Source organism: Rhinoraja longicauda, chromosome 1 (assembly GCF_053455715.1).
Source record: "Rhinoraja longicauda isolate Sanriku21f chromosome 1, sRhiLon1.1, whole genome shotgun sequence".
Classification (NCBI taxonomy): domain Eukaryota; kingdom Metazoa; phylum Chordata; class Chondrichthyes; order Rajiformes; family Arhynchobatidae; genus Rhinoraja; species Rhinoraja longicauda.
The window spans coordinates 29,631,255-29,650,042 of record NC_135953.1 but is presented as its reverse complement, the minus strand read 5'-3'; the positions used below and the strand labels follow the sequence as shown (position 1 = coordinate 29,650,042).

Below are 18,788 nucleotides of genomic sequence, written 5' to 3'. Positions count from 1 at the left end.
GACTGAAAAAGTTCTTCCTCATCTCCGTTCTAAATGGCCTACCCCTTATTCTTAAACTGTGGCCCCTTGTTCTGGACTCCCCCAACATTGGGAACATGTTATCTGCCTCTAATGTGTCCAATCCCCTAATTATCTTATATGTTTCAATAAGATCCCCCCTCATCCTTCTAAACTCCAGTGTATACAAGCTCAATCGCTCCAGCCTTTCAACATACGACAGGAGACCAAAACTGTACACAATACTCCAGGTGCGGTCTCACCAAGGCCCTGTACAACTGCAGCAGAACCTCCCTGCTCCTATACTCAAATCCTCTTGCTATGAATACTAACATACCATTCGCTTTCTTCACTGCCTGCTGCACCTGCACACTTGCTTTCAATGACTGGTGCACCATGACACCCAGGTCACGTTGCATCTCCCCTTTTCCTAATTGGCCACCATTCAGGTAATACTCTGCTTTCCTGTTCTTGCCGCCAAAGTGGATAACCTCACATTTATCCACATTATATTGCATCTGCCATGCATTTGCCCACTCGCCTAATCTATCGAAGTCACTCTGCAGCCTCCTAGCAGCCTCCTAGCATCCTCCTCGCAGCTAACACTGCCACCCAGCTTCGTGTCATCTGCAAACTTAGAGATGTTGCATTCAATTCCCTCGTCCAAATCATTAATATATATTGTAAATAACTGGGGTCCCAGCACTGAGCCTTGCGGTACCCCACTAGTCACTGCCTGCCATTCCGAAAAGGACCCGTTTATTCCTACTCTTTGCTTCCTGTCCGTGAACCAATTCTCTATCCACCTCAACACTGAACACCTCAATACCGTGTGCTTTAAGTTTGTACACCAATCTCCTATGTGGGACCTTGTCAAAGGCCTTCTGAAAGTCCAGATATAACACATCGACTGGTTCTCCCTTATCCACTCTACTAGTTACATCCTCAAAAAATTCTATAAGATTCGTCAGACATGAATGCCTTTCATAAATCCATGCTGTCCGATTATTTCACCACTTTCCAAATGTGATGCTATCACATCTTTAATAACTGACTAGCATTTTCCCCACTACCGATGTGGAGATCAGTTATCCACTGGTCTCATGTCACAATTAATTTTCTTAGATTTTTAATTGGTCATGAGATGTGGTATCACTGGCAAAGCCAGAACTCGTTCACTATCCTTAAGGGCCTGTCCCAATTCGGCGATTTTTAAGGCGACTAGGCTGTCGCCGCATGGTTGCCGGTGTGTCGCGGGCATGGTCGGGAGTAGTCGCCAAAAATTCATAGCTTTTTTCTGGTCGCTGCAGAATTTTCACCGTGCTCAAATTTTTTTGGCGACTGCTGGCTTGACGCCAATGATCGTAGCTTGTCGTCTCCTGTCGTGGGCGCTGTCATAGGTTGTCGCCAGGTGACCTTGGTTGTCGCCGGTGCTGATCCACCTTTTATAAGAATTTTGTTTGTTTGAATAAAGTAAATTTTGGACATTTTGACATCGGGATTGATGTTTGAAGTTATTGTATTTCAGAGTAGTTTCTCATGGCATCTCTTTCAAATATTTTAATTTCATTTATTTTGACCAATAATAAAAACACAAACACAAGCATTGCACTGCATTGAAAAGCGAACTCTTTTCATTTATTTTGACATTGCACTTCATTGGGTTCCTTCTGAGGCAAGGACTTCAACCACACAGACCTCTTCTTGGGCTACTTCTTCCCCATTCTTCTTGTCCTTCCGTCTTGCAGAATTTTAAGCATGAGGGCCGCTGCAAGCAGCAGGGCTTGCATTTGATGTAAGAGCAATGCCATCATATGTTGCTTCCTGGCAGTCATGATGCAGAATGATCGGAGACCCTACCCAAACCCATTTTTGCGCCCAAATTATGTGAAATGGCTACCGTTGTCATCAGTTGTGACCTGACAGGGTCGTAGCTTGTCGAGGGTGGAGGTAGGTCGACTTTGGTTGTCATACCTTGTCGTAGTCGCTGTCGTAGGTGGACGTCCTAGGTCGCGACGACTGGGTCGCCGGTTGTCGGTAGCTTGCCATCGACTAGGTGGTAGGTTGTCGTAGCTTAACCGAGACATTGTTGTAGACATTGTCGTAGGGGGAAAAAAGTCGCCGATCTCATATCATATCATATCATATACATACAGCCGGAAACAGGCCTTTTCGGCCCTCCAAGTCCGTGCCGCCCAGTGATCCCCGTACATTAACACTATCCTACACCCACTAGGGACAATTTTTACATTTACCCAGCCAATTAACCTACATACCTGTACGTCTTTGGAGTGTGGGAGGAAACCGAAGATCTCGGAGTAAACCCACGCAGGTCACGGGGAGAACGTACAAACTCCTGTTACGACTTTGACAGTTGCCGGCAGTCGCCTTAAAAATCACCGAAGTGGGACAGGCCCATAAATTGACTTGAAGAATGGGAAAGTAATCTGTTTGGGATATGGACCTAGTGCACGCAGGTGGGACTAGTGTAGCTGGGACATGTTGAAGTCGTAGGGCCTGTTTCCACACTGAATCACTCTATGACTCTATGAAAAGGGGCCAGGTGAATAGATTTTATTCCCCCCAGAGAACTAACGTAGCAGGCAGAACTATAAGAAAACATTTCCACTCGAAGGGGAGTGTAGGACACAGGGATGTAGTCTAAACAGAAGTAGTTAAGGAACATCGGGAAGGATAGGCCATTCAGCCTCTCCTGACTGGTCCATTCAATGACTAACCTTTTACCTCAGTGCTATTCTGCACAAATCCCATTTCTATTCATTCCCTATAAAACGTAAAGATTAAGGCCTTCTCTTTGAGCGAAGGATCCATGAAATAGCCTCCATCCCAAACCCAGAACTGGTACATGTCACTGTAAGTAAGCATTCAGGTACAGCAGCCAATGAAGAAAGCTAATGGCATGTTGGCCTCCGTTGCGAGAGGATTTGAATTTAGGAGCAAGGAGGTCCTACTACAGTTGGAGAGGGCCCTGGTGAGATCACACCTGGACTTTTGTGTGCAGTTTTGGTCTCCTAATTTGAGGAAGGACATTATTGCTCTTGAGGGAGTGCAGCGTAGGTTAACCAGGTTAACTCCCGGAATGGCAGGACTGACATGATGAAAGAATGGTTTGACTGGGCTTGTATTCACTGGAATTCAGAAGGATGAGAGGGGATCTTTTCGAAACATAAAATTCTTAAAGGATTGGACAAGCTAGGTACAGGAAAAATGTTCCCGATGTTGGGCGAGTCCAGAACCAGGGATCACAGTTTAAGAATAAGGGGTAGGCCATTTGGGATTGAGAGGAGGAAAAGCTTTTTCCACCCAGAGAGTTGTGAATCTGTGGAATTCTCTGCCACAGAAGGCAGTGGAGGCCAATTCACTAGATGTTTTCAAGAGAGAGTTAGATTTAGCTCTTAGGGCTAAAGTAATCAAGGGATATGGGGAAAAGCAGGAATGGGGTACTGATTTTAAATGATCAGCCATGATACTATTGAATAGCAGTGCTAACCTACTCCTGCACCTATTTTTCTGTTTCTATGTTTCTATGACAGAAAGTGTCAATAAACAGCTACCATATTACACAGGTGAAAGATTTAAATAATGGATTACTGTACCAGCAGACTGTACAGATACTTTAATAGAATAAGGCCATAATGTAACATTGCTATGAAACCTACAGATGTCTTTGGCTGCAAATTTAAAAGTAAATGAGTGAAATTATTAATTTATGTTGAAAACATGTGTAACGTTTGTGTTGTGAACGTGCTGTCAGTGGAAATTAAAATTATAATTGCTCAACTTATGAGTAGAGATCTGTCTCCTTTTGGAATTTTATTTCAAACCTAATTACCTTCTGCCTCCAAGTCATTCCTTTAATTACATGGGCTCATAACATTCTGGTGAACACCAGCAGTTCCAAAGAGAGCTGCTAGCATTTCTTGCCATAATTGTCAGTAAGTATCAGGACTCCTTCGAGGGAGCTGGAGTTTATTGACGTAGATATCTTCATTTCAAATCTGAATCAGCAGTATTGACTGGGAATGAAGAGAGGAAATATAGATGTTCTAATGCTTCATTCAGGGCCACTAATGAAAGCAACAAAAATAATACCAAAGTTATGTTCAGGTGGCTCAAGCATCAAATCATTATTGGTGATTAATCATGATTTTCCAAAATTATCGTTCTAGTGCTATAGCAATCTTACCTTTACTCCCATTCAGTTCTTCACAGAACTGCCCAGACTAAAGCACATCTCTGTTAATCCTATTACATGATTCCCGTTGTCAATATTATCTCAGTGCTCTTTGTCCACAAAATGTGTTCACAACACTTTACACACTTAAACCTACCTCAAACCTGTTCATCTGGCTTACTTACTGTTGTTATTCTTCACTTCTTTCTTGCTTTTAATCTATGTGTTTGCCATCCCCCCACTGTTTATTTTGGATTTTTATTCACAGGCAATATTAGCTTACAACTAGAATTTCATTAGGACTGTTTTGTAATTATTTGAGCGGCTGTTTGCCAATAATGGGTAAACGCAATTAAACATTTAAGAGGATTTATTACTATTTGACGTAGGTTTGATATTTGGTAAATAAAGATGATGGTAGCGATTTAAAAATGGATAGAGCAGTTGCATTTAAGTAGCCCATCATGATCTACAGCAGGCTACTATGAAAGTATTAATTAATAAACAGGAAGTAACAGAGAAAACCAAAAGGCCACAACACAAAATGTGAGTTTATAATGATCAGAATCAGAATCAGAATCCGAATAGCCTTTATTGCCATCCAAAAAAAACAAGTCTTTTGGATGAAATTCCATTACCCACAGTCCAACAATAAGAGCAATACAAATAAGCAATAACACACACAATCACAAACCAACACAAAAAAAAAAAAAAGAAACATCCATCACAGTGAGTCTCCTCCAGTCACCTCCTCACTATGATGGAAGGCCAGAATGTCTTTTCACTCCCCTGCCGTCTTCTCCCGTGGTCAGGCTGTTGAAGTTGCCATGTTGCGGCGGTCGGGACTCCCGACATTGAAGCCCCCGCCCGGCAGAGAGAAAATCCCGTGGCCGGTTCCAGGCCGCGCCGGACGGTGAAAGGTCCACAGCGGGCCGACCCAAGCCCCGCGATTCGGGGCGGGCGAAGAAGCTGCCGGAGCTCCCGATGTCGGCCCCCACCAAGGGGCCTGCGAGCTTCCGATATCCACGCGGCCTACGGCCGAAGCCTCCGGAGGCGAGTCGCAGCTGCACTCGCAGCGCCACCACAGCTTCCGAAGGCAGCCAGCTCCGCAGATGGCAAGTCCGGTCCGCGGGCTCTGCGACCAGAGCCCCAGGTGATCCCAGCAGGAGGCCGCCAGCTCCAGGTGTTTGGCCGATGGTAGGCCGTAGCGGGAACGGAGACACGACCCAGAAACAAAGGTCGCGTCTCCGTTCGTAAGAGACAAGTTTACAGTTTCCCCCCCACACACATAGTACACAACCACAAAAAACACATCACATCTAAACACTACAATTAAGACAAAAAAACAACAAACACAAAAGACAAACGGACTGCAGGTGAGCCACTGCTGCTTGCGCTGCGCCACCACTTCCTGATACCTGTGCAATTGAAGAATCCCTCAGTAAATTATTAAAAACGCACACCTTCTTGGTAGAATTTGAACTCTGTCCAAAATAAAAGGCACTTTGTATATTCGGACAACTATACATTGAAATGTACAACCATTATAAATGGCTTAAATGGGATAGTATTATCGCGGGATAATTTCCTATAAATTAACAACACAATGCAAAAGATATGTCCTGGAAATTCAACAAAGATTCCTAATGCAAAATAAAGGAAATAACTTTATGGAGAATATGGATAAAAGACGTTTTGGGTCGGGACCCTTCTTCAGACTGATTGTGGTGGGGGGGGGGGGGGCTGGCAAAAAAGCAGGCAGAGAGGTGGGGGCAGGACTAAGTCCACCCATATTCCTTCCTCCGGTTTCACAATTCGCACCTCTTCTGACCTTATCTTGCATTTTTTGCCTTTTCATCTCGGCCTTTGTCCAACCATCTGCCAATCAAAACCTCCTCTCACCTGTATCCACCTAACATTCACCAGGCTTAGTCCTACCCTTTTTCAGCCTTTTCCCTCCCCACCACAATCAGTCTGAAGAAGGGTCCCAACTCGAAACGTCACCTATCCATGTTCTTCAGAAATGCTGTGTGATCCGCTGAGTAACTCCAGCACTTTGTCTCTTTTTGGTGTAAACTAGTACCTGCAGTTACTTGTATTTCCTGAATATCTTTATGGTGTTAGAAACAGAAAAATAGGTGCAGGAGGAGGCCATTTGGCCTTTCGAGCCAGCACCGCCATTCATTGTGATCATGGCTGATCATCCACAATCTGTAACCTGTGCCTGCCTTCTCCCCATATCCCTTGATTCCACCAGCCCCTAGAGCTCTATCTAACTCTCTTTTAAATTCAATTGTTGTTGGGATTCAACTACAAAGAAACTGCATGATAAGTATAAAATAATATTTAAAGATGATAAATATCGACCATGCCTCTTTCTATTTATTGATAAATCACCCTAACAGTATATGCAGTCACTACAACTTCTGTTAGCCCAAGGACAGGAGTTATTTGCAGAACATGAACTAAATAGAGCTTTGCTAATGTGATCTTGTGATGTCTTGCAGTCTGTAAATAAAATACTGCCAATCAACTTCAAACACTTCAAACTTGGTAGGTACTCATATTTTATACTAGATTTGATATTTTGTAAAACGTATTGATACTACCTAAAACCTGCATCTGAACTGAACCCGAACTAAACCTGAACTGATCTTATTGGGTTCAATAAAGCTCCAACCTTTGACATACTCCACTGCAAGTGGCATTTTGAGGGGGCAAGAAATTTATCACCAACTAAATAAATGTGAATATTTAGCAGTGGCTGCACATTGTCCTCCATTTCTAAAATTTGCATCCATTGGCTATCTGGGAAAAAAAAATGATGCACGAGCAATGACATTATAGTAATGGTGATATTAACTTTTCAGTATTAACTGGGATTGCATTAGTACTCCAATACTATCTCATTCAAGGAATTTTAAATAGCATTGGAACAGTTTCAAAAGGAAACAAGATATTTGGATGAAAAAATGGTGCTTAAAAAGCTCAATAGTACAACAGATCCAAATGAGTTTGTAAAAACTTCAATGCAAATGCCTTTTGTATTCTGTCCTATCACGTCTAATGCTTCCTCCTCCTTAATACCAGCCTGCTCCAGATTTTCTATGAAGCACAACTATCAGTGTAATGTGCATTTAGTGAAAAATACATATGGGAACTTTTAGAAGAATGAGTAGACAGCACTGAACCAATGTTCATCTCCAGCTTCGGGCAAGTTAGTTTCCATCAGTTAGCACTGTTGCCAGGAACCGCAAATCTCAACTAAATGTCAATTTAGTGGTGCACACTTGCAGATCAGAAATCAGTCATCTAGTTTCCATTTTTTTTAATTGCCAAGAACTCATCAGAGCTCCAACAACTACCACCTTCAACCCAAAATTGAGCAATTTTCACATACAGTTCTTCGTTCACCTGGGTTTTGAGGGGGGGAAATATGGTTTATCTTTGAGCAGTTAACTAACCCCGATTTAAAGGATGCAATACTATGTTCACCAAATTACCATCAACCAAAACCCTCTCAGGATTCACTATGCTTAAGCCTGCCACATCAACTGGGATTACATCTCAACTAATGAAGGGATCAAAATTTCATCTACCCGGTCAATGGATTTCCGAGGTCACTATTCCCATCTAATGCCTACATTTCCAATGCACTGATTTAAAATCAATCATTCCACCCCTCTCCATTCCCAAGATAGCAATTACCAATAGAATTCTCTCTAATATTTCATATAATTCATCCGCCCTTGCAGCTGCTTTGGGTATTTTCCAGTGAATGCATAGAACAGCGAGAACCATGTGTAAAGAACTCTAAAATTGACACAAAGCTGGTTGGCAGTGTGAAATGCAAAGAGGATGTTAGGAGATTGCAGGGTGACTTGGACAGGTTGAGTGAGTGGGCAGATGCATGGCAGATGCAATATAATGTAGACAAATGCGAGGTTATCCACTTTGACGGCAAAAACACGGAGGCAGATTATTATCTCAATGGTGTCAGATTAGGTGAAGGGGAAGTGCAACGAGACTTTGGTGCCCTTGTACACCAGTCAATGAAAGTAAGCGTACATGGTACAGCAGACAGTGATGAAAGCTAATGGCATGTTGGTCTTCATAACAAGAGGATTTGAGTGTAGGAGCAAGGAGATCCTTCAGCAGTTGTATTGGGCCCTGGTGAGACCACATCTGGAGTAGTGTGTGCAGTTTTGGTCTCCTAATTTGAGGAAGGACATCCTTGCCATTGAGGCAGTGCAGCGTAGGTTCATGAGGTTAATCCTCGGGTTGGAGGGACTGTCATATGAGGAAAGATTGGAAAGTCTGGGCTTGTATTCACTGGAGTTTAGAAGGATGAGAGGGGATCTTATAGAGATGTATAAAATTATAAAAGGACTGGACAAGCTAGATGCAGGAAAAGTGTTCCCAATGTTGGGGGAGTTCAGAACCGGGGGTCACAGTCTAAGAATAAAGGGGAGGCCATTTAAAACTGAGGTGAGAAGAAACTTTTTCACCCAGAGAGTTGTGAATTTGTGGAATTCTCTGCCACAGCAGGCAGTGGAGCCCAATTCACTGGATAAATTTAAGTTAGATAGAGCTCTAGGGGCTAGTGGAATCAAGGGATATGGGGAGAAGGCAGGCACAGGTTACTGATTGTGAATGATCAGCAATGATCACAATGAATGGTGGTGCTGGCTCGGTCGGCCAAATGGCCTCCTCCTGCACCTATTTTCTATGTTTCTATGTAAAATTCATAATAACCACAGGCTACATTAATTAGCTCTAGCCCTTCCTTCCACTGCAATTTCTCTACAGCTGTTGATTTGCTTCTTCTCAACACCCACCTGAACTCCACCACCACAATTTCTTCAATGTCTTTCCTTCATTCACTTCCTCGGAAAAAGCTCCATCAATGCTCTGCTCCTTCATCCCTAATCGAAGTCATAAAGCACAAAACTGTCTTTGACCATCCAGTGCTATATCTGGCTGAGTGTCAAGCTCAACTGAAATTGTTATTGACCTATCCAGTGGGGGGGAGGGAAGTGGAGGAGTGGATAAAACTCACTCAAACCTCCATTGGCTTTTCACTTAAGGAACTCCTCTGCCCCTGTGAAAAAGAGGCAGTAATTCATGAGTTCTTGACTTCCCCGACAGAAATTCTGGTCAGTAGCTTTGCTTCTTGCTCTCCTTCCCATTTTACTCTATTTTAGTTGCTTTTCTATTGTTAAGGGATAATCTTCTCTCAAACAAAATTTGGTTTCTGAAGTAATCAATTAACCAACAAACACATACATTTTAACAAACAACATGGCACTTTATCTCTGCACTCACCAGCATGTGTAGACTTTCCGGATACCTTTGTGCTTGATGCGATTATGTCGACACAGACTGTGTGAGGAGCTAAACGATTTCTCACATTGACGACATGGATGCTTCTTCATTTGCTGTTAGCAAAATATCACACCATTAGGACATCTGCAAGGACTTTATTTGATAGTAAGGACGAAACAAATCTTTTGCTTAATGCACCCGTTCTCAAAGGGCATTCAATGCAACAAGTATACGTTTACAATAATAGTAGCTGACAACAGCAAAAAACATTGTGGTGGTGTGAGTGGAGTGGGTGTCGAGAAGAAGCAAATCAACATCTGTAGAGGGTTTACAGCAAAAGGAAGGGCAAAAGCTAATTCATACAGAGTTCAGGACCTGGTTATGATGTACACTCATTTGTTAATTTCTGCTTATCCAAAATACGAAAACAAAGAGTTCACTTATCACTTTACTTTTAAAATAGAACTGAAATGAGAACTGCAAACTTCATAATATACTCAGACAGCTCAAGCCATAGGGAAGTCCCAACACGTGTCTGTCTGCTATATATCTATCTCATGGGGTATCAGGAAATCCAACCAATTATATTTTTCCATGATCCTACGTAGCAGCCTTCTAAAAATTACTTTCTAAAAATCTGCCAAGGAATAATATGCAAGTGTTATTATTTTCCAGACACATCCCCCCGGCCACGCCCGACTCAACACGTCTCTGGAAACGACTCCCACTCAACACGACCATGGACCCATCCCCACTCAACATGTCCCTCGGCCTAGCCCTATGTAACACGTCCCCAGATCCATCCCCACTCAACACGTCTCCAGACCTGTCCCCAGACTCATCCTCACTCAACACGTCCCCGGACCCAGCCCCATGCAACACATCCTCGGGCCCAGTCCCACTCAACACCTGTCTGGACATGACTCCACTCCACAAGTCCCCGAGCATGTATTCACTCAACACATCTCTGAACACAACTCCAACTCCACGCGCCACAAGGCCCAGTTCCACTCAACACGTCCTCGGGCCCAACCCACTCAACACTGCCCTGGGCCTAGCCCCACATAACACATCTCTGGGCCTAGCTCGACTCAACACATCCCCAGCCCCAGCCCAGTTCAATGCATGACTGGGCCTGCCTGGTACTTGGATCAAGACTGCTAGATTCACAAAAGATTCACTGGGAGCAGGTGACCCCTTTACTGGGGATATTGTAACATAAAGGACACAAGAGTCAAAAAGTGATTCAGAAAATAATAGTGCTTAATATTTGTCGAAAAAGGCAAACTCTCTCAAGATTTTTGTTAGGCTCGCAAATACAGTCTCAATCATCCTGTTTTGAACACTGGACCATGATGAATATTTAATTACAACAAAAACAGCCACCCAAGTACAGACAGATGAACATTGTGCTGATTTGGGATAAATATGATGTAACTAAAGGGATTAATTCTGTACATGCAGTCACTGAAGACCAATTGGTGCTGGCCTGTAATTATCATAACAGAATGTTCATTAATTAATCAGTGTAATATTGTGCTCCAAATGCAGAAGCTTAAATTGACAGATGAATGGATCCACCTACATGGTGAGATGTGGAGGTCATAGGAAACTAATCAGCATAGTAATCAATCTCTGCTGCAACTTCAGTGGAAATGAAATCTATTACCAGTCCATTTAATATGACAATTCATCTGGTTCGCCATTGTCTTTTGGGGAAGGAAATTCGCCAACTTTACCCGGCTTGGCCAATATAGGACTATTGATTGTGAACTACGAACAAAAAAAAGAATAAAAACTGGATGGACCATCAGAGCAGAACAAGGTGGTCAAGTCAAGTCAAGTCAAGTTTATTTGTCACATACATATAGAAGATGTGCAGTGAAATGAAAGTGGCAACGCTTGCGGATTGTGCTAAACTACAAAACAGAATAGAAAACCATTTTAACACAAAAAATAAATTAATACAGTAAATTATATTAGTCGCTGGTGATATGAGTTAACAGTCCTGATGTCCTGTGGGAAGAAACTCCGTCTCATCCTGTTTTCACAGCGTGACAGCGGAGGCGTTTGCCTGACCGTAGCAGCTGGGACAGTCCGTTGCTGAGGTGGTACAATGTTAAGAGCCCTCACCACAAACAGGGTGACCTGCCAACATTCAGAGAGTTGTCCTATAGTTTTTCAGTCAACCAACAGCCAGACCACAGAAAGAGTATCCAAACTCCAGCTATCTACCCTCGTTCTGTAACTATTTAAGACTTTGAAGGATCTTGTGCAAAGGATGATGCATACTGTTTACTTCCAAGATGAAGAACCCCATATTGAAATTTAGTGTAGCACAGAGGGGAATAGATAGAGTGAATGCACATAGTTTTTTACCCAGTGTTAAGGAGTTGGGCCAAAGGCCTTGTTTCTGTGCTGCATGGCGCTGTGACTCTAACAGATAACTAATTCTCCCTTCTCCTTTAAGATTCTGCCATGGCAATTCAAGTGCTCATCCAGATATTTTATGTGTTGTATGTTACCTACCTCCACCACTTTCTCAGATCGTGTATTCCAGTATAGGTTTATTTCCAGTATTTAAGATTTAGAAAACAATGCATTGAATTGAACCCTTAAAATATTGCATACCTTTCTCATTTGCTTTCAACACCTTGCTATGTAGAAAAAATTCAGAGCAAAGAGAAATAGAAGCTGTTCAACTGGTGAAAGCCAATAAAGAAGGAAAACTCATGATGGCACCTCAAGGAATGGCAACCCTAAATACGGTATCAATATTTTCATGATCCTTCCAGAGCCAAACGCTTTAAGTTAAAATGGGTGGCACGGTAGCGCAGCGTTAGTTGCTGCCTTACAGCGCCAGAGCTCCAGGTCCTGGGTTCGATCCTGACTACAGGTGCTGCCTGTATGGAGTTTATACGTTCTCTCCGTGACCTGCAAGGGTTTTCCCCGAGATCTTCGGTTTCCTCCCACATGTAAATGTAAATTGTCCCTAGTATGTGTAGATAGTGTTAATGTGCAGGGGAGTCAGTCTTTGACTCTCTCCTAGGATACTTGGCCGTTACCTTTCCATGTTCTTTCTTCATATGAGAAATGTAGTCCTCTCGTTTAGGAAACCATTCCTCACAGTCTTGACACATCCATCCAAGGTTATTTGCTTTTGACCGACTCCCAGTTTTCTTTGCGACTACTGCTGCTTTCTTCCCAGTGCCATTAACTGCATTCCCATCAGCTTTCTTCTGCCCAGCCGATGTACTTAATGGCTTTGTGACCAATGGCTGCTGAGGCCCCAGGTTTGGAGGGCCTTCAATACTCTTCAATGTTCCATGCATGGACTACAAAATGAAAGAATTGAGATTCAATCAGCACTATTATATTCAACTGATTACAGAGTCAAAAAGTCATACAGCATAGATACAAGTCCTTTAGCCCAATGTCCATATCGACTATTGAGTGACTATCTATATTATTCCCATTCACGAGCGCTTGATTCTTAATCTATCAATCTGTTACCATTCAAGTACTCATCCAGACGTTTCTTAAATTCGGTGAGGGACTGGTAGGCCTCTGGGTGGTGTTGTAGAGCAGAGGGATCTAGGAGTACAAATGCATGGTTCCTTGAAGGTCGAGTCGCAGGCAGATAAGGTGGTCAAAAAGGCTTTCAGCACTTTGGCCCTCATCAGTCAGAATATTGAGTATAGAAGTTGGGAGGTCATGTTGCAGTTGTATAAGACGTCAGTGAGACCGCATTTAGAATATTGTGTTCAGTTCTGGGCACCATGTTATAGGAAAGATATTGTCAAACTTGAAAGGGTTCAGAAAAGATTTACGAGGGTGTAGCCAGGACTAGAGGGTGTGAGCTATAGGGAAAGGTTGAGTAGGCTGGGTCTCTATTCCATGGAGCTTAGGAGGATGAGAGGAGATCTTATAGAGGTATACAAAATCATGAGAGGAATGGATCAGGTCGATGCACTCTTTTACCCAGAGTAGGGTTATCGAGGACCAGAGGACAAAGGCTCAAGGTGAATGGGAAAAGATTTTATAGGAATCCGAAGGATAACTTTTTCACACAGAGGGTGGTTGATGTATGGAACAAGCTGCCAGAGGATGTAGTTGAGGTTGGGACTATCCCATCGTTTAAGAAATAGTTGGACAGGTAAATGGATAGGACAGGTTTGGAGGGTTATGAACCAAGCGCAGGCAAGTGGGACTAGGGTAGCTGGGACATTGTTGGCTGGTGTGGGCGAGTTGGGCCGAAGGGCCTGTTTCCACACTGTATCACTCTATGACTCTATCTATGACTGTGCCTCCACCACCTTCTCAGGCAGTTCGTCTTAGACTTCAATCATCTCGGGATGAAAGAATTCTCCCTCTGTTCTAAAACCTTATTTTCCTCATATTAAACCTCTGTCCTCTAGACTTGGATACCTCTGCCATAGGGAAATGGTTACGACAATATTTTTAAGCAAAACTGATTTGTAACAATAATTACATTCAAACATTGATCCAATTTTTAAAAATAATTTGCTAGGGTTAATAGTAATTCGTTAACACCAAAAAATTTAATTCAAAGACAAAAGCCAGTAAATGGAGTTGATATTTATAAAGGCAGTAAGAGTCAGCCTTAGTTTAGTGGTAACATTCTTAACTGAGGAATAAGCTGGGGTACAAACTGCTCTTTATTGGCTGAATGTAAAGATCAGACCAACCACAACAGTGCAGATCTAAGATAGACACAAAATGCTGGAGTGACTCAGCGGGACAGACACATCTCTGGAGAGGAGGAATGGTTGATGTTTCGGGCCAAGACTCTACTTCAGACATAAGGAAGTTCTGTTTTATCACCGGTGTCACTTCCCAGCTGAGACTTTGTTTCCCCTATAGTTGCTTTTTGACTTTGGAACATCTTGGTGCAACGACAACAAATAAAAAGTCAAAAACAAATACGTGCAACTTATTTCCTTTGGAACCACTTAATTTTAACCAGAAACTTGTTAAGAGTATTAATGAGTTGAAAAAATTAAGAAACATCTGAACTATTACAGGAAACATTCATTTGGTATCCATGGTTGTCAATAGTTCCAAAGATTTCCAAAGTACACTGAAAGGCTCTGGGTCATTTGTTCTTAAATAGTTCACAGGATGTGGAATTTATTGGAATACCAGTCTATATTGTTTATCTCCAATTGTTCCCGACTGAAGAGGCCTGGGGTCAATATTGATCAGGGCATGCAAGAATGACATTGCTAAATGCTGGTGGTGGACCAGATGAATTTTTAATTAGAGCCCAGTCATTGCTACTGAGATCAAGTTTTACATTTAACTCCAGATATATGATTTGAATCCAGCTGCCTCAGTCTGAAGAAGTGTCTCAAGCGTCACCCATTCCTTCTCTCCAAAGATGTAGCCTGTCTGGCTGAGTTACTCCAGCTTTTTGTGTCTATCTTCGGCAGAATTCAAATATTGAATCAATGGCTCAGAACTGGCAAGCATCATTGCAAACCTTTCACTTAAGATAAATTGATCCAATTAATTTATCCATTTTCAAAAGGTTGCGATACAACGTATTTAGCTTGTACCTTAATGTGTTCCACCATGAGCTGTTTCTGCACATATAGCAATGCACAATCTGGGCAGTTGAAGACAGAAACTTTCTGCTTAGCGACGTGCTGATCAAAATGGCTGCATAACAAGGTTTGCTGCGTAAACACAGTGTCACACATGGAACATTTGTAGATTATTCTAAAACAAGAGAAAAAACATTTTTTTTAATGTATTCATAACTTAGGATAATTACATATAACTGTTGCGCCTATTTTTGTGAAGGAATGAATTATTAAATATTTGAAATAAACAGACCAATTTTTAATGTTGTTTTCATATAGTTTCGTCTGTTTCAGTAACTTCCTGTGCTCCATGCTGGCATAGCAGTACCAAAAGTAAAGTCAAAGACTTTGGTAAAATTAAATTAGATGATGTGAAGAAAAATTTTGAAAGCAAACTTCATAAAATTACACAATGTGCTGGAATAACTCAGCAGATCAAGCAGTATCTCTGGAGAACATGGATAGGTGAATTTTCGGGTCAGGACCCTTCTTCAGATTAATTGTGGGGGATGGGGGGTGGAAAGAAAGCTAGAAGGGGAGGCAAAATAAAGTGTGGCAAGTAATAGGTGAACACAGGCGAGGGGCAGTTGGCTGGAACAAATGCCAGAGATAAAGACAGAAGGTGTGAGACAGGATTGGAGAGCTGCAAATTTTGAAAACTCGGGGGGGGGTATTTTCTATGTTTCTATGAGGGGGTCAACCATTTCACACTTAAATTTATTTCAGCTTACTGGCACATGGTATCAGGGATCAGAATCTGTTGACAAGTTAGAAGACAACCATAGTGTATGCTGGTCAAGGGCATCTTATAATACAATTCAGCAAGAATCCACAGAATGTAAAATGGAATACTTTATTAAAAGGACGAACTGGCTACTGATTATGGCATAATTTAACAAATCCAAGTTCCATATTTCCATTTATGTGGAAATTAACAAAACTGTTTAACATTGAACAGTTCAGCACTCTCAACTTTAAGATAATTTTATCTTTTAGTAGTATAATATTGCAAAAGAAATGAATTGAGCGGAAAAACAAAACACAGGTCTCAAGTTGTATAGCGTTGATTCTGCAGCTGTTGATCTTCTAGTAGCAAACAATATGCAATATCATGCTCCACTGAGCCCAAATGAAACAAAGCCTGAAAAGTCATGTTAACACTTTCACACAAGCAAGCACATCAAACAAAATTATGAATGAGCAACTACTTCAAAATGTCACAGGTACAATGGCTCTAATTATTTTCTTCTGGGCACCTGGTTATTTCATATCTCGGTGTGTCACTGGATAAATAGTTCCAGGAATTCTCTTCTAAACAGATGCTAAGTTTGTCACGCTGGATTAACATTTTAAGACTGCACGGGATCAATGAAGATCAGTGGAGGACAAAACTCACGATGGCCATTTTTTCTGCAAAGATACTTTACACCTAAAAGTACACCATCGACGTATTTCAGAAGTATGGTTTCTGATGCTCAAAAAACACAATCGTGGCATACAGACATAAGCCAAAGTCCAATTGGATACACTTGCAGCAGATGTTGATTTTGTTTGTGAAAGCAGCTTAGAATTTTCTGCAAACGTCATGCCATCCATGCTGATCCAGGCAAAAGCATGAATGCTCTGATTGCTTTTGGAAAACTCTGCTCTCTGGCAGGTCCTTGGGCATTTAGGTGCTGAACTCAGGGAAGTGCCAGGGCGAGAGGGTGTGAGCTATAGGAAGAGCTTGAGTAGGCTGAGTCTCTATTCCATGCAGGAGGATGAGGAGAGATCTTATAAAGGTGTACAAAATCATGAGAGGAATAGATCGGGTAGATGTACAGAGTCTCTTGCCCAGGGTACAGGAATCGAGGACCAGAAAACATAGGTTCAAGGTGAAGGGGAAAAGATTTAATAGGAATCCGAGGGGTAACGAGTGGTGGATGTATGGAACAAGCTGCCAGAGGAGGTAGTTGAGGCTGAGACTATCCCATTGTTTAAGAGACAGTCAGACAGGTACATGGATAAGACAGGTTTGGAGGGAAATGGACCAAGCGCAGGCAAGTGAGACTAGTGTAGCTGTGACATTGTTGGCCGGTGTGGGCAAGTTGAGCCTAAAGAACAATTTTGACTGCAGGCTAGGCCACATCTCTGATTTGGGAAGTGGTCAATCTTAACAAAATAATAATTGTTTCTGATTATCAAACATCAAAAAACATGAAAAAATTCAAATAATAAAAATGTTAACAATAGAAAACTGAAATATTTCCAAACAAAAAGACATCATAAAAGATTTAACAGAATTGAACAATATTGAAAACAAAAAATGTCTATCACCTTGCTCTCTCAAAGCCTAACCTGGTGGTATTTTGAATGGATACCCCAGTCTACATCCTGGAAACTGTTGCAAGTTCACCCTCCAACAGTGTACTTAGTTACACGTGACAATGAAATACCATTAAATCATTGGTCTGTGGGATATCCAATGTCAGTGCTCAGTTGGGAAAATGAGGTAAAGAGTGCCAATCAGTGCAGACTTTCACATTTGCACATACGTACAAGAGTATCCTAAACACTGTGGAATTCATAAGGGAAATGCTGGTGATTCTACAAGCAACTGTATTTTCCCCATCAAATCCAGGTAATATAAAATAGGTAATAACAAAACAGCTGCCCTTTTTATAGCACTCCCAGTTATTATTTCCCCAGTAGATTTGTTATTGCCTTATCACATTAATATATAAAGTCAAAATCCACTTCATTTGATTTATTTTCACATTTCCAGGCTAATGTTCCAGGTGCAATGTTATTAAAAAAATATACACATTTTAATTAACTATCAATGTGACTTCAAGATTAAAGACAAAGGAGATGATGAGACAGTTTACTGAGGAAGAGAGGGTACAAATCATTGCATCCATACTATCTTACATATATACCCTCTTATCTCACTGAGGGAATGTGGCATTCAAGACACAACGAACAATCTAGCTTGCAGAGAAAAAAAGCATATTATCTGGTGGGAGGAAAACATTTGAATTTCAAGAAAATTTGATATTATGGATTTCAACAAGATGAGGAATACCATCTGCCGAGGGAACTCAGTGGGTTTAGTTAGCTTAGTTTATTGTCAGGTGTACCGAGGTACAATGGAAAGCTTTTGTTGCATGCTATCCAGTCAACAGAAAGACAATACATGATTACAATCGTGCCATTTACAGTATATAGGTACACGACAAGGGAATAGACAATAGACAATAGGTGCAGGAGAAGGCCATTCGGCCCTTCGAGCCAGCACCACCATTCAATGTGATCATGGCTGATCATTCTCAATCAGTACCCCGTTCCTGCCTTCTCCCCATACCCCCTGACTCCACTATCCTTAAGAGCTCTATCTAGCTCTCTCTTGAATGCATTAAGAGAATTGGCCTCCACTGCCTTCTGAGGCAGAGAATTCCACAGATTCACAACTCTCTGACTGAAAAAGTTTTAGTGCAAGGTAAAGCCAGCAAAGTCCAATCAAGAATAGTCCAATTGTCACCAAAGAGGTAGATAGTAGTTCAGCACTGTTCCCTGGTTGTGGTAGGATGATTCAGTTACCTGATAACAGCTGGGAAGAAACTGTCCCTGAACCTGGTGGAGTGCGTTTTCACACTCCTATACCTTTTGCCTGATGGGAGAGGGGA

At 41.9% G+C, this 18,788-nt stretch overlaps 1 protein-coding gene across 9 annotated transcripts in view; it reads right to left on the bottom strand.

The window, feature by feature from the left end:
• znf532 (zinc finger protein 532) overlaps positions 1–18,788 on the bottom strand; it is a 121,204-nt gene that overhangs the window by 21,153 nt on the left and 81,263 nt on the right. For all 9 annotated transcript variants that reach the window (XM_078426142.1, XM_078425804.1, XM_078426317.1 and 6 more), the window contains 3 exons: positions 15,097–15,259; positions 12,583–12,852; positions 9,518–9,630 (listed from right to left, as the gene is read on the bottom strand). In XM_078426142.1, coding sequence (XP_078282268.1) covers positions 9,518–9,630; positions 12,583–12,852; positions 15,097–15,259 — 546 coding nt within the window. The remainder of the gene's footprint in view (positions 1–9,517; positions 9,631–12,582; positions 12,853–15,096; positions 15,260–18,788) is intronic.